Source organism: Chiloscyllium plagiosum, unplaced genomic scaffold, assembly GCF_037043375.1.
Source record: "Chiloscyllium plagiosum isolate Xiang-an unplaced genomic scaffold, Cpla_swu_hap1 HiC_scaffold_1, whole genome shotgun sequence".
In the NCBI taxonomy this organism is placed as follows: domain Eukaryota; kingdom Metazoa; phylum Chordata; class Chondrichthyes; order Orectolobiformes; family Hemiscylliidae; genus Chiloscyllium; species Chiloscyllium plagiosum.
In genome coordinates, this window is record NW_028270139.1 from 55,563,943 (window position 1) to 55,580,182 (window position 16,240).

Below are 16,240 nucleotides of genomic sequence, written 5' to 3' on the forward strand. Positions count from 1 at the left end.
GTGGGGCTCAAAGGTTTTATATATACAACATAAATAATTTTACTACTTATATTTCTGTTGCCATTACTTGACCTTCTTCTGATTGAACTTATGATCTTCCTGTAGGAGTTATTGCCTTAACCATCCTGGAACCTGTGCCTAACTTATTTGCTTATTGTGAAGAAATTAAGATACTACGTTATTTCTTCAGAAAATTAAATTGCTTGCTAACCTACATTTTTGATTTATCAGTACCATCAGTTCCTGGTCTGTAACACATATTTCACTGTATAAAAGACTATACTTTATGATATTGATAAGGATTGTGCACAAAGTAGTTTGTAGTATTTGTGTGAGTTTGGGTAGGATTCATTCAAGTGATGGTTTCTTTCCACACCTGATGATTTTAAAGTTGTATGTAGAAGTTAACTGCTGTTTGTTATAATAATAAGAAACAATATTGTTATAGATTGTGATCAGCTATACTGCTGGCACAGTGCTACCATTTTATTTGAAGTCTCAGTAAGCTGAGATGGTCTGAATGGTGTTTCAAAATTTACTTAAATATATCCTCCCTTCTTAACTACAGTAGTTCTCAGTCTCCTGGAACTGCAGCAATGTTGCGTTTTTGAGTTAAAAATATTTTTTGCGTCATATCCTGGTCCTGCTCAGTCATTTAGATTTTTGAGACAATTTTTCGGAATTTGTCAAGCATCTGTAAAATGTTTTCTCGTAGTATAAAATCAATTGCTTGGACCTGATTTCATCTTGGTCTCTTGAGGTGTGAATCGTCTTACAGGTACAAATGGGAAGATGTTGGGTTTGTATAATACCATAATATAGTGAGGAAAGAGTTTGGGTGTTCATAAGATCCAACTTGATTCTTTGAGATAGCAACCCATCACTTAACATTACTCATATTCTGCCATTCCATACCCCATCCTTACCCCATTCCATCCCTACCCATTCCCATGCCTCCTTATCTACTATGGGCAGAACTCAGGATGTTTTGAAATAGACCATTTAGAAAAAACTTGGATGGAGTGAGAACTTTCCACCGCTTGGTGGAATTCTGACTTTTGAAAAATGGATTGAACAATTTTAATTTTTTTCATTCTTCACATGGACCGGGGAGCTGTCACTCAGCTTCTGTCTTTTGAATCTGCTGGAATTCTATTAAAAAAATCCATACTATGATAACGTATATTTGGAAAAAAAGAGCATTGAACCAAATAAAGGGGTACGAAGTGGTGGAGTAAGGTTGGTTGGATCGAGACATGGATAAAGGAGACTAAAAGCTTGATCAGACGTACAATTTAAGGATATTCTTAATGAGCAGAAGAGTTCAGGAAAGAAAATCCAATGTGCTATGGTTTGATTGAGATAGCATCCAGAAATAGTAGGGCAAAAAAGTTGTAGCAGGATGTAAAGTCAACGTAGTCTTATCAGACCATCGGACTATTCTCTCATTAGGGAGAGAGATGACAGCTGGTGATTTAACTTGAGTGTAATCGCAATTCAAGTAAGGGAAAAGGTTGAGAAGGCAAATGTTTCATGGGGATCTCAGTGACCTTCGGAAGTGAACCCATGTTTTTGGTGTCACACTACATAAAATGGAGAGGGACTTTAAAGAAATGCAACACAGGGGTACGGGTGTGCTTGTGCACAAAACAAAAAATATTAGCATGCAGATGAGACAAGTAATTAAAATGGCAGTTGAATTTTTGCTTTTATCGTTGGGGGTTGAAGTTTAAAAATCGAGGAAACTTGTTACAATTGTACAGAATGTTAGTGAGGCCTCACTTGGAGTACTGTGTACTGATTTGCTCCCTATATTAAAGGAAGGATAAATTGGAATTGAAGGTAGTTCAAAAGAGATTCATTAGGCTGATTCCTGGGATGAAAGCGTTGACTAATCAAGAATGGCTAAACAGAATTTGTTAGAATTTAGAAGAATGAGGGCTCATCTTACTGAAACACAAAAGATTTTGAGAGGGCTTGCCTTGGTAGATATTGAGAAGATGTTTCCACTAATGAGGGAATCTTAAGGGAGTGCAGCGTTCACGAGGTTCACGAGGTCAATTCCTGGAATGGCAGGATTACCTTACACTGAAAGATTGAAGCGACTGGGCTTGTATACCCTTGAGTTTCGAAGATTGAGAGGGGATCTGATTGAGACGTATAAGATTATGAAAGGATTGGACACTCTGGCAGTAGGAAACATATTTCCACTGATGGGTGAGTGCCGAACCAGAGGACACAGCTTAAAAATACGGGGTAGACCATTTAGGACAGAGCTCAGGAGAAACTTCTTCACCCAGAGAGTGGTGGCTGTGTGGAATGCTCTGCCCCAGAGGGCAGTGGAGGCCCACTCTCTGGATTCATTTAAGAAGGAGTTGGATAGAGCTCTCAAAGATAGTGGAATCAAGGGTTATGGAGATAAGGCAGGAACAGGATACTGATTAGGAATGATCAGCCATGATTATATTGAATGGCGGTGCAGGCTCGAAGGGCTGAATGGCCTACTCCTGCACCTATTGTCTATTGAATTAGGGGACATATTTTTAAATAATGCCCCTTTATTCTGTGACTACTTCTGTCAGAATGGTGAATCCCTGGTATTCTCTACTGTAATGACTTGTGGAGTCTAGATCACTGGAACAATGTTGAAAGGAGGTAGATTTTTGAAATATTAAAGGTTATGAGGAGCTGGTATGAAAGAGTAGTTGAGGTCTGGGGAACATTAGCAATGATCCTATTGAATGGTGAGAAGGCTTGAGAAGACAAATGTCCTCCTCATCCTCTTATTTTTTGCATTCATGTATTTGTTCCATTTGCTGTTAAACCTCCCAACAAAATACTTAATAATCTTTGGGGTTGTTGCCTGTATTGCTTAGGTTGGGAGTCAGTTAATCCTGAATTTAATTCTAGCTTTGATCTGGTCTTTGAGTACTTTCCAGATTTTTCTTGGATCTTTATAAATGTCCATGGGAAGAGACAGGTGTATTAATTCCATGAAGCCCTTCCTCACTGAAGGCAAGGAGAATTTTCCGTGTTCTTTAGTTGGAATCATTTATTGTTTGATCTTAAAATAAAATTGCATACCTTGTTCAAAAGTTGTAATTTTAAGTTATCATTAATTTCCCAGTTCATAATTAAGTGTCTTCCTTCCATTTTTCATTGAAGACCGTTACTATTTATAAGGTGTGGAATACAGTGCCATGTTGTGTAATCACTGAACTCATGATTACTGGAGTAGATACTTAGGAGGCTTGACATTTCAGCCCTGAACTCCAACACCTTTCAAAAACGTAACTTACTCCTCTCAATTTGGGTGCTGCTTTATCAATATTGAAACCTTGCATAGTTAAATTTGGGATTAATATGGTCAAGTTTAGACTTATGCTTGTTTCAGCCACTTCACCCTCTCCTTATTTAAGTTGAACCCATTTACCAGACCATTAATGACTGTTTTACACTGGACAATTGAATTGACGATGCTTTACTGGCCCTGCACTAACCCCACCCCCCCATCTAAACTGGACTGATCATGACTTGCCATGACCTTCCCCTTTGAGACCGCCATATCCTGCCAGGTCCCACCCTACTATCTACAATTGCACCCTGTGATTGTGACAATTCCTTCAGTCACTGAATGCAATCAGAATAATCCCTCAACTTGAGTTGCTGGAAGCAATGCGAATGCCATGCATGACCTGAAGTCCACTCCTGGATCATGTATGACCTAAATCCCTGACTGAACATGTTGCACTCGCTGAATAGACTTTGTAGGATTACCTCACTGACCCTGGCCCACTTTTTCCCAGATGGCAGTGACTGAGGGATCAGCAAGGCCTGGACTAATTTTGACTGAAAACAAAAAATGCTAGAGATCACAGCGGGCTAGGCAGCATCCATGGAGAGAAAGCAAACTAATGTTCTGAGTCTAGACGACTCTTAATTACAGCTGAAGACTAGATCTAGTGTTAGCTTGCTTTCTCCCCATGGATGCTGCCTGACCTGCTGTGATCTCCAGCATTTTTGCTTTTAGTTCAGATTCCAGCTTCTGCAATAATTTGCTCTTGGATTAATTTTGTTTAACTGTCAGGACTGAATGGCAATTCTTAGAATGAAAATAGAGCCATCCTCAGATTTTCTGGACTAACCACCTGACCACTTGGGACCAAATTGCCAAACGGGAAATGGGCCAACTCCTGCATTAACTGGGGAGTCTGTTGATCTGGACTGACCGATAATTGCTGCTTCTCTTGACTGAAGTTTTTATTACTAGAGAAGGGGAGGCCTGGAGGCAAAAGCAAGTTGAGTTCAGAAGAAAAGAACCTTAGTAGCAGAAGGGCAGTTTAGCTTTTAAATCTTGTCTATCAAACCACTTCACATTGGAATTTGACTTATCAGGTATTAGTATCACCTGCAATTGTAACTGTTGATATCCAGCAGACTGGGTCTTTGCCAGACTGGAGATTTTTTTGGACCATGAGAGGACATGTGGCAGGGTCAACATGGGAGTTTTAGGCTGTTACTTTTTCTACTCTGACCCCTCTTCTAATATCTTGAAAGCATTGTCCAGAAATCTTCCTTGCCCAAACTGTAAAATACATATACCTCAAAAAAATGAATGTACTATGGGCTCTTTGGCAAACAGGAGGTCTTGCACTTCCAGACTGCAAAAGTTGCCGGACCAGAGAATGCTGGATTAGGGAGGTATAACCTGTATCAGCTTTAAAATTCTCAAATGTCCTCTTTTAAGAAAGTTGATTTATTTCAGTTCCTGGTTATAATTAAAGCCTTAAATCTTAGAAACATCCTAGAAAATCTTATCTAGATCTACTGTGTATTACCATCCATTTGAAGATAGGAATGAAAATCTTGTTATTTTTAGAAATAATTTAGATGTTGTTTATCACCACCTTATGCTTGTTTTGCAGGTTGGGAAAAGAAGTTGCAGAATGCTGTCTACCGTGAGCTGAATGTGTAGGTGTTATAAAGACTTACATTTCTGTAGCAATTGTGGTAAAGCATTGTTTATGTAAGCTTTCCCTCCCTTTCTTATTTAATGCTTTAAGTATTTTACAAAGAAATTTTGAATAAAATGACACTTTAAATTTATAATTTGTAAGTTTAATTTTGAATTTGCAGTGCAGTCTCATTATCCAGTCTCAAAAGAACGAATGGAAATTGGTCCAAAGTTTTCAAAATACTACCTTTGAGTGAAATACTGGAAAATGTATGAAATTCACCTGGACATGAGATATTGAAATTTCATTCTCCCCTTTGGTTCGACACTGCACCATAGTAAAGCATTTGAGAACTGAAACTCATGGGAAATCCGACCCTTTGTTAAGTCCCTTGGCATATGTTTGAGTTGTTCCACAGTGATGTTAAACTGGAAAAAGAACTTGCAATTCAAAAATTTTGGAAGCATTTGGAATTTTGAAGAATACTAATTTTACATAATATAGTAATGAAAATTAATTGTTTTTTGTTGCATTACAAGCAGAAGCAATTCTGGATTAAGCATCTTGTGGTATGTTGCAGTAGAGCCTAATACTAATTTGCACAAACAACAAGTGATATATACAAAACAAAGTCATAATTAATTATGCCGTAATGCCAATGATTTTCCTCAAGAAGTTGAAGCATTTGCGCAATTGATTAGTTAATCTCAGTTGCAAATGACACAGAACTTGGAAATATTCTGAACTGAGAGGAGGATGGTGATGGACAAGAGGACATAGATCTATCAATGTTGGTCAATACATAATAGATGGAATTTAATGCAGTGAAGTGTGAAGTGATACACTTTTGTAGGAAGAACCAGGAAAGGCAATACAAAATAAGAGGTGAAATTCTAAAGTGATACGAAAAGCAAGAGTTCTTGGGGGTATAGGTGCAGAAATCATTGAATGTGGCATGGCAAGATGATGACTCGATCAAGAGGTATACAGTATCCTAAACTTTGAGTAGAGACATAGAGTACAAAAACAAGGCAGTTATGACAAACCTTAATGGGAAGACTTGTGTTAGTCTTGGCTGCAATTCTGGGCACTGCATTTAGGCAGATGTTCAGACTTTAAAGAGGGTGCAGAAAAGATAGATGAAAATGCTTCCAAGCATGAGGAACTTTAGTTATCTGGATCGATTGGTGAAGTTCTTCCTCTATTTAGAGAGAAGATGGCAAAATAATCATCTTCATGAAGGACAGACTGAAACATTGAGTTATGGAAATATCATAATGTATTTACCTAGCATTACTCTTTACAGCAGACAATCGCAAGAGATATTGACTTTGGCACATCTGTTCTGGTAATTGGTGTTACAGGTTATCTGAAATTACCTCCAGCACACAAATTTTATTTTTGTAGGTTCTGCTCCTACACTGTGGGAAAGATGCTTAATGTAAAAGAAAGATTACTTACTCTGACGGATCTCTATTTTTCATGTAACTTCACACATAATCCGATTCAATCATCCCACTAAACTATGTAGAGCATAAAGTTGGAATTAGAGGATGGATACAACCTTCAGTCGAAACAAGCTAGTGTAATGGTGCAGTTTGTTGGGCTTTGAAATATAGGTACAGAAAAATGTATTCAGCATCACCCATCTGCAACATCATGGTTATAATTTGATGTGCATCCTAAGTATGTAGTTTCCCAGAGTCAGTACAGACATTATTCCTGTGGCGTATCAAGGATTTGAGACCATTTGAAGAATAGAGTTAGGCAAGCTTCCATTATTAGTTTTGAACTTTTGGTCTTTTTTTAATTATGCCATTTTTCTCGATATGATATTTTTTACCATTGACTATTCTTTGCAAATTTTGTTCACTTGCACCCTAATGCTGAAACAGTTTGAGAAATAATTTACAATAATATAATTTGAATTTTCACTTTTCATTAATTCTTCTATCCACTTAAGTTATTTTCTTTGTTGAACTTAGGCACAGTGTAATTTCAGTGCAGCTGGCAATGTAGCAGTTGAACGAATCACAAAGAATCAAGGCCAAAACAGTATTTTTTGTTTTATTCATTGCTACTTTCTTCAACTTAGATGTTTGGAGACACCTTTCCTTTGACTGGTTGACTGAAATGGGAATTTTGCAACATGCTGACTAGTGGGATTAAATATGGTGTAGCATAGGGTGACATTACAATAAAACATCGACTTGTAGTAGTGTTCTTCAGAGTTGTCTCCATTTAACATTTTTAAATTTTAATTTTGTTTATAATTTCTGAGGCTTTCAGGAGTTGTTTTGTTGTATTGCTTTAATCAATGAGACTGATTCTGGTTCTAATTATAAATGTTTTTCTTGTGCAGCCTACCCCACCCTGGTCATCCAGCTGCTCCACCTGAGCACACTAAGGAGAGTTTGATGTACTTGAGACGTGCACAGGTTGGTAGAGACAAGGTAGTTGAGTACAATTGGTGTAATGTAACAGCTATGTTTTAGGTTTTGCTGTACTGCAGAAATTAATTGGGTTTGGGTCTTTGAAATTGTGAGCATTTTCTAAGCTACTCATTTAGATATTGGCATACTTTCAAGAAAACATGCCTTCTATGATGGTCTACCTGAACATCCTTTTCACTACAGTACACTTAAAGATCTGCACTTCTGCATTGTTATACAGTATTGAAATGTATTGAAATTCAACATATGAGAAAATATATTTATTCCCCATAAATTTAGTATAGTTTGTAATAAAGAAAGGTTTTCTTCTTGTGACCTTTTCTATAAGTTGATAAGTTGATAACGTTTAAATAAAAGTTTATTACTCAAGAAAATACCAAGCTTGATACTGCTGAAGGCAGAGAAGAAGATAAATGAAAGACCATTTTGAAAAATATATGAATCAAAAATAAGAATAACTCAGACCTAGTTTAGAATCAAAGAATTTTACAGCTTTAGGGGCAGCTCAGTGTTTAGCATTGCTGCTTCACAGCACCAGGTTCAATTCAAGTGTTGGGCAACTGTCTGTGTGGTTTGCACATTCTTCTTGGTCTATGTGGGTGCTACAGTTTCCTCCCACAGTTCGAAGATTGTACCTGAAGCATATTCCCTGTTGTCTGTGCTTTCTGTATGCCATATAATGTCTCTGAGGGGTCAGCTATGGCACATTGGTAGCAAAGCTTCCTGTTAGGTTTTGGGTTTCAGTTACCTTTCAGGACTTGAGCACAAAAATCACCTCTGATTCTGAGGCATTGATGCAGTGTTGAACTGGCCAAGCTGGATGGATTGACCATGCTAAAGTGCCCCATAGCATCCAGGGACATACAGGCTAGCTTGGGTAACCACAGTAAGTGTCGGTTTCTGAGGATAGAGTGAGATGCTGTTCGGAGGGTTGGTGCAGACTCAATGGGCTGAATAGCTTCAATCTGCACTGCAGGGGTTCCATGATTTAGATAGAGGTAATTTGCCTGTTCTGCCAATGTCAGCTTTGTGGCAGTACTACCTGCTAAATAGGATGGAGTTTGAACAGATCTAGCAACTCAAAAGTGAACATCCATAATGCAGTGCTGGCCATCAGAAACAGAAGAAATATTCAACCACAATCTAATTTCTTGATGCAGAATATCTGCCACTTCATTACTATAAATCTGGCAATCAACTCTGGCTCAATGAGGAGTGCAGGAAGGTATGCCAGGAGCAACACTGGCGTAGCTAAAAATGAGGTGTCAACTTGGTGAAGCTACATATAGGACTACTTGTATGCCAAACAGCAAAAGCAACATGCAGTAGATGGAGCTAAGCATCCCATGGTCGACGGAATGGATCTAAGTTCTGCAGTTCTGCCACAGCCATGAATGCTAGTGGATAACTAAACACTAAGTGGAGACAAAGGCTCCACCAACATCCTCAATCCTATGCTCAATAAAGGACTAGCCCAGCACATTAATGTAAATGGCATAGATATAGCATATGCAGCCTGAAAGCCTCTGTCTGAAGTGTCAAGTAGATAATTTATCACAGCCTCTTTGTGAGATCCACAGAGTTTCAAATGCCAATCTTAAATTATTCTAATTTTGTCCACATGATACCAAGAAACAGCGAAGGCACCAAATACTGTGAAGGCTGTGAACCCTGACAATATTCCAGCAATAGTACTGAAGACCTGTGCTCCAGAGCTAGCAGCACCCATCACTAAGCTGTTTCAGTGCAGCTACAATGTGGAGGAATGTGGACAGTTTCCCAGGTATGACTTGTCCACGAATTGCAGGGCAAATCCAACCTGACCAATTATAACCCATCCCTCTACTCAACCATCAGCAAGGTAATGGAAGATGTCATTGTCAGTAGAATCAGGTGGAGCTTACTTAGCAATAACCTGTTCACTGACACTCAGTTTGTTTTCGATCAAACCTTTCAGCTTATTATTGCACTGGTCTAAATGATAAAAGAGCTACACTTGAAGTGATGTGAGAATGATTGACCTGGATTTAAGGCAGCATTTGACTTGACTCCGGCACCAGGGAACCTTAGCATAAATGGATCAGTAGCAACCGGGGAAAACTTCTCCGCCAATTGGAGCCAGTTACAAAGGGTGATTGTTGTGGTTGTTGAAAGTCAGTTATCTCAGTTGCTGGACACCACTGCAAGAGTTCCTTAAGGTAATGTCCTACGCACAACCATTTTCAACTATTCCACCTGTAATCCTCCTCTCCATATAAGGTCAGATATAGGAAAGTTCTCTGATGATTGCACAATGTTCAGTGGTTTATATGACTCAAATACTGAAGTAGTCCATGTCCTCATGCAGCTTGATTTGAACAACAGTCAGGCTTGGACTGATATGTAACAAGTCAGGTCAATAATGTCGCCAGTCAATGACAATCTCCAAAGAGAGAGATCTACACATCTCCTGTTGACATTTGGTGCAATTGCTGTTAGTGAATCTCTCACTACCAACATCTTGGTGGAGTACCATTGATCATAAATCTAACTGGTCCAGCCTTGCAAATACTGTAGCTACAAGAACAGTTTGGAGACTGGGAAAGTTTTGGTGACAACTCGTCTCTTGACTCCCCAAAACCTGCACCATCTACAGGCACAGGTACAATCATCAGATAAACTTTTCACTTGATTGGATGAGTTTGAGTTTGATTTATTGTTGTCACATGTACTGAGATACTTGATTTACATGCTACACAGGCAGATCGTACCATACAAAGTGCATCAGAGTAGTAGAACAAAATGCAAAATACAGTATTACAGCCACAGAGAAGGTGCAGAGAGAGAGATTAAAGTTAACGTTTGAGAGCTTCGTTCAAATGCCAATTTAACAGTGGAGCTGAAGCTGTTCCTGAATCTGTTTGTATGTGTATTCAATCTTTTATATCTTCTGGGTGGAAGAGCTTTGAAGAGAGTATAACAGGGGTGGAAAGGGTCTGTGGTTATGGTGATTGCTTTCCTGAGGCAGCAGGAGCTATAGATGGAGTCAATGGATGGAAGGCTGTTTTGCACAACGCCAATAATATTCAAGAATCTTGACACTGATCAGGACTGATTGATACCACCACATTCAACATTGATGCACAACACCAACAGTGTATGCCACCAACAATATGCATTACAGCAACTCCCCACTCCTTTAACAACCCTTTCCAAACATGTAACCTGTATCACCTAGAAGGAGAAGGGCAGCAGATGCATGGGAACATCACCACCCGGAAACTCCCATTCAAACCACCCACCACCCTAACTTGGAACTATTTCTTTGTTGCTTCACTGTTGCTGGTTAAAACCTGAAATTTCCTTCCTAACAACAATGTAGGTATGCCTTCAATACATGGACTGCAACAGTTGAAGAAAGTGGCTCACCATCACTTTGTTAGAGCAGCTAGGGAATAGGAATAATGCTGATCTAGCCAGCGATGCTCACATCCCAGAAAATAATTTTAAAATGATGTCCAATTTTACCCTATGTCACAGCATTTTTCCCTTTAAATGTGAAAATAAGTCCTGCACAAGTCCATTTCCAATGAACTTGTAAAGGTTTTTGGAGAACATGATTGCACCAAACTTTAATATATGTCTTCCAGATCTTAACAACCCCCTGGGAGCATATTTAACCTCATTGACACTCTAGTTCTTCTGTCAATAGCTTTAATCTGTGACCTCCAGTTACTGATTGACTTGTCCAAGAAAGTAGTTTCTGCTTATTTGGTGTATAAAGTCCCCTCATAAATTTGAGTATCACTGTTAGGTTTCACAAGAGCTTTCTATGTTCTATGGATAACAATCCCAGTTTCTCCACAGAACTGAACTACTTCACCTCTGATATTGGCCTGGTAAACCAGTAAATTGCCTTGACTTTCTTATTTTTGTACTTGATGCTGTAATTTACATAGCAACGTAGTGTAGGTGTAGACCATTTAGCCCTTGAGTTTGTTCCATTATGCAGTGAGATCATGGCTAATCTGAAACTTAACTGTTCATGTCCGCCTTTAACTTACATCCTTTAATATCTTTGCCTCACTGTTATGTCCAGTGAATGAATGTCCTATTCATAACTTCAAATGTGGACTGTGTTTCTATGGTAACCTCTGGAACTCTCTCACTTTTGAAAATGGACAATTTCCACTACAAACCCACAGACTCCCACAGTTACCTTGATGATACATTCTCATACCCTGCTTCCTATAAAGACTCTATTCCATTCTCCCAGTTTCATCTGATCCAATAATGCCAGCTTCTAAAATCTGGCCTCTGAAATGCCCACCTTCTTCCTCAACTGAGGATTTGCCACCACCATTGTTGACAGGGCCCTCAGCTGTGTTCAACCTATCTCCTGCACTTCAGGTCTCAACATTTCTCTTCTCTCCCACAACAGCAATAGGATTCACCAACTTCCATGTCCAAAGAATCATTAGCCACCGTTTCTGTTACATACAGTGGTATGCCACCAATAGACCCTTCCCTTACCAGCCTTCCACAGGGACTGCTCACTGTGGGACAGTCTCTGGTCCACTCCTTTTCCACTCCCAACATCTCCCCACTCTCCCATGATACCTTCCCATGTAATTGCACAAGGCATAACACCTGCCTGTTTACTTCCTCCCTCCTCACTATCCAAGACCCCGAACACATCTTCCAGGTGAAGCAATGACTTTTCTGCATGTCTCTCATTGTAATCTTCTGTATTCACTGCTGACAATGTGGTTTCTTCTCCACTGAGGAGACATGGTGCAGACTTGGCTGTCACTTTGCAGAATTCCTACGTTCTCCCACAAAAATGATCCTAAGCTTTCTGTTGTCTGCCACTTCAATTTATCACTATGTACCCTGGCCAACATCTTTGTCTGAGGCTTGCTGCAGTTCTTCAGTGAAGCTCAGCAGATGGAAGAACAGCAACTCATTTTCCACTTGGGACTGTGAAGCCTTTGGAACTCAAAATCGAATTCAGTAATTTTAGGACCTGAGCACCTTCTCCAATGTCCTTATCACCAACCTCTATGCATCAGGTTTTATCATCACATGGGCTGCCACCAGAACCATTTAATTCTTAGCTACTACTGGTCCCAGTAAGCACTGTTGATTCCCTCAGGCTGATCTTTACCCATTTCTTTGACCAACTGTTGTTATCTTTCTCTGCGCTTCATCTCTATCCACTGTTTACTCCTCCCCTTCCTCCTACCCAACTTCAGCACATATACCAACTTTTCCTGGTTACAACTGGTTCTGAAGAAGGATCACTGTATCCAAAACTTTAACTCTGCTTCCTCTCCATAGATGCTGCCAGACCTGCTGAATTTTCTCAGCAAATTCTGTTTTTGTTTCAGTTCAGCCATTATTCTTATTAATAATAGAATCATACTATATATATAGCTTTTGTTTTTTTCTTGAAGTTGCATGCCGTCAGACATCGTAGATTTGCTTTTAATACAAAAGGTACTTTTGGCATTAATGCATTTTAAAAAACAAAATATTTATAGGGCTTCATAAAGCTTAGTGTAGTGTATTTGTATGCAAGTTTTGCTCTATAATGTTCATGCGCATGTCTTCTGAAGTCTTAATACACTGTTTTGCAGGTGAACTGGGAAAAACGTGTTCTGAAAAGTTTAAACAGCATGTGTGCAGAGCTGGGTATTCCTTTAGCAAAAAAGGTGCAGAAAAACTAGATTGTTTTAGTCTTTAAAATAAATTGTTTACCAAAACAAAGATTGAAGCATTTGAATAATAGCTTATTCATTATATGTCCTTCCTGTGTACAGAGGTCAGCAGATGAACAGAAGGAGCTTTTAAACAAATGGAATGAGATGGGGACTGATGAACCAGGTATACAGTAATAAATATTTGAATGACGTGCAGTATTTAAAGACTTGTTGTGACATAGAGACTGTGTCACCTGACATTCTGCTATGTTCCAAATTGACAAATGTGTCTCTAGATATTTTTATCTATTTCTATTTTATCTACTTCTGCTCAATGGATAAATTTTACATGATTTACTTTGAATTTTAATTTTCATTGATCTCTTGACATTTTAAATATGTTGCAAAATGTTGAATCTTGGGGATGCCCACTGGAAAAATTAGTATTCATCTTCAAGTATACATTCAGAACCAGTCTAACATAACTGGCAGTGCAAAGTTGTATCTAATGTGGTTCCAGTGATTGGTATGAAAAATATAACGATATCGATAAGGAATTTTTTTCGAAGGTTGTGTGTAAGGCATTTTTTATTTTATTAAAGTGGTTGGAGTTTCCTTCTGTATCAAACCATGCTGTATCTGTCCTGGGCTTGAAGCTGACACTATGCTCGTCAAGTGTAAAATGTTCCATTCACCCAGTACTGATATCCTTTCAGGTAAAAACTGACAAAAATAAAGAAAAAATGTTTCAGACTTGATTTCCACCCCAGCGATTAGGACAATATCGTTGGATTTGGAACAAACTCATTACATTTGCCACAAGATGCCACAAGTATGTGTTAAGTTCTATATGGGTGATGCAAATGGAATTAGTCTCTTTAAGTGCTGTATGTTGTATGCAAACAAACTATCAAAGTTGCTTATAGAGCAATTATACAAAGATGGCCATAGCAGCAGGAAACAATTTAAAAACTGCTCTTTAAGTGAATTACTCATACTGTTATCTCTTATTTAGAGGAGTGTTCTGATGCTTTAACTTTCTCCAATTAATTGATTAGCTGTGACTGGACATTGTCAGTAGCTGTTGTTTTCTTTGTCTGCTACATATTGAAATACTGGATCAAAATTTTTGTGCATCATATTTTTCTAGATTTGAGCCATTTCCGACCAGTCTATGCCCCTAAAGATTTTCTAGAGGTAAGCTTTCCTATCTGATCTGACGACTATCCGCAATTTTTAAAATCACAATCATTGACCGTTATTTCGAGTGTGATATCTTTAATTTCTGCATCATAGCTTTTTTGATATTTTACTCTAAAATCTTAGAAAATAACATAGGCATGAAGCACTGAAAGTAAACAAACGTTGTTATCAGGATTGCAATTTTGTTATATGCTTTTTGATATATCCTTGTGAAAATTGTTAGCCAACTGTGGTGTTGAATATGTAGAAAATATGCATGCAGTACTCTTATGCTGAAAATCTACAACACTCCTAACTGTCCAGAAAGAGTGCAGTTAGAATGGTTGGAAATTTACCAGTTTTCGTGAGGATGCACACTCTGCACATGCAGTGCTATTGCCTGTGACATCATGACAATGAGGACACAGGTGTAGACCAAACAATGAGAGTTGATGTACTAAAAACACTTTGTCCATCTTAATGACAAGAGGACTTGAGTAAACTGACATAGAATTTGATTTGTGGTTCAACTCAATTTTATTAACAAACTATTTCTTCTTAAAAACACTGTGTGAGCATTTCCCAAATTCCGACAATATTTACTCTCTATCTAGCTTTGTCCATCTCAGAAAGAATATTACCTGCTATGATCGATGTGTTCGAACGTCGCTGCAATCTCCTTCCTGTCCGAAGTAGAGCTGGTTAACTTCCATAAAGGTGGATCTTGCAGGTCAGGGTGGATCTTCTCCTGGATCTTCTTGGGTCTTCTGCATTCAACAAGTCTTCATAGAATCTTCGCTGATTGGGTGATTCCCAGTTGTGTGTTTGTATGCCCCTCTTACCCCAGATCTTCAGGAAAGTTTTGTGACCTTTGGCCAATGGATCATAAACTGGGTTAAAATCATCCAATGGAGTTATGCCAACACCCTTCACTGTTGTTACGCCAAGAGCTGTAAAGTGCACATATCAGGCACTCAAGATGTCAGGCTGTCTGATCAACACTTCTCCAGCATACAGTTCTTGGGCTGGTTGTAATTGGTTTCCCTGTACCTTTGTAACTTCCTTGCCTTAGTTTCTATTATTCTCTGTAACCAATAGCTCCTGGCTGCTGTTCAATTTAGTTGGGCCAAATTTCTGTAAGGCCTGCTTTCTCTGACTGGGTCAATTTAGAATGTATGATTTTGGGCCTGTGATAGCTTGACCACAGTCCCTGTTGTTAATCCTTTGAATCTTCTCGAGCAAATGAGATCATGGGCTCAGACTATCGTGCAGGAATGTACTAAGTCTCAGATGGACAGTGTAACTCCCTGCGTATCTGCGCTCCCCATTGTACATAGTTGGTATGTTGGTTATTATTAGCTATCTTTCTTACACACATCAATAAGTTTAATAGTACTATAATGAAATAACTTAATACATAAGTGAGAATTAGCTACTCACTAGCTTACCTTCAAGCCTCTGATGATTAGCAGCAATTGATTGAATAAAATTCATACTGCACAGCAATTCAAATAGTCCTTTCATGATGCAATTCAGGTTCATTAATTTCTTAGTTCCTGCTGTAGGAATATAGTTAGTTAGTTTCTGGATGAGTTCCTTTCTCCAGTGAGGATGGTGAGATGGATCAAAGTAAACAGGATGAGCAACATAGCCACATGTAATAGGAGATGCACCCATAGGTGTATCTGCATGTTTGAGCCCCAGTCCCAGAGATCATCAAAATAAGTCATTGTGATATCCTTGATACCCTTTTGAATTTGCTCTGTCTGCTGAATGACAGTGACAAAATCGTTATGTGCATTTGCTAATTGTGTCTGAACCTGCTGTAATTTTTTAGTTGATTTTAAATGCCAGTGTCATACTTCTCTCAATGATCCCCATAAGTTTGTCGGAAGTCGTTACTGACATCGACAAAGATCTCCTTGCTCCTGTGAATGTCTGTGAGCTCAATTAGACTGTCCTGGCTGGT

At 38.7% G+C, this 16,240-nt stretch overlaps 1 protein-coding gene across 3 annotated transcripts in view; it reads left to right on the forward strand.

Annotated features, from left to right (window-relative positions):
* Positions 1 to 16,240, forward strand: part of tbc1d19 (TBC1 domain family, member 19) — a 140,673-nt gene that overhangs the window by 10,195 nt on the left and 114,238 nt on the right. For all 3 annotated transcript variants that reach the window (XM_043693561.2, XM_043693542.2, XM_043693551.2), the window contains exons 3-7: positions 4,926 to 4,971; positions 7,318 to 7,393; positions 13,027 to 13,101; positions 13,210 to 13,273; positions 14,240 to 14,286. In XM_043693561.2, the coding sequence (XP_043549496.1) occupies positions 4,926 to 4,971; positions 7,318 to 7,393; positions 13,027 to 13,101; positions 13,210 to 13,273; positions 14,240 to 14,286 (308 nt within the window). The remainder of the gene's footprint in view (positions 1 to 4,925; positions 4,972 to 7,317; positions 7,394 to 13,026; positions 13,102 to 13,209; positions 13,274 to 14,239; positions 14,287 to 16,240) is intronic.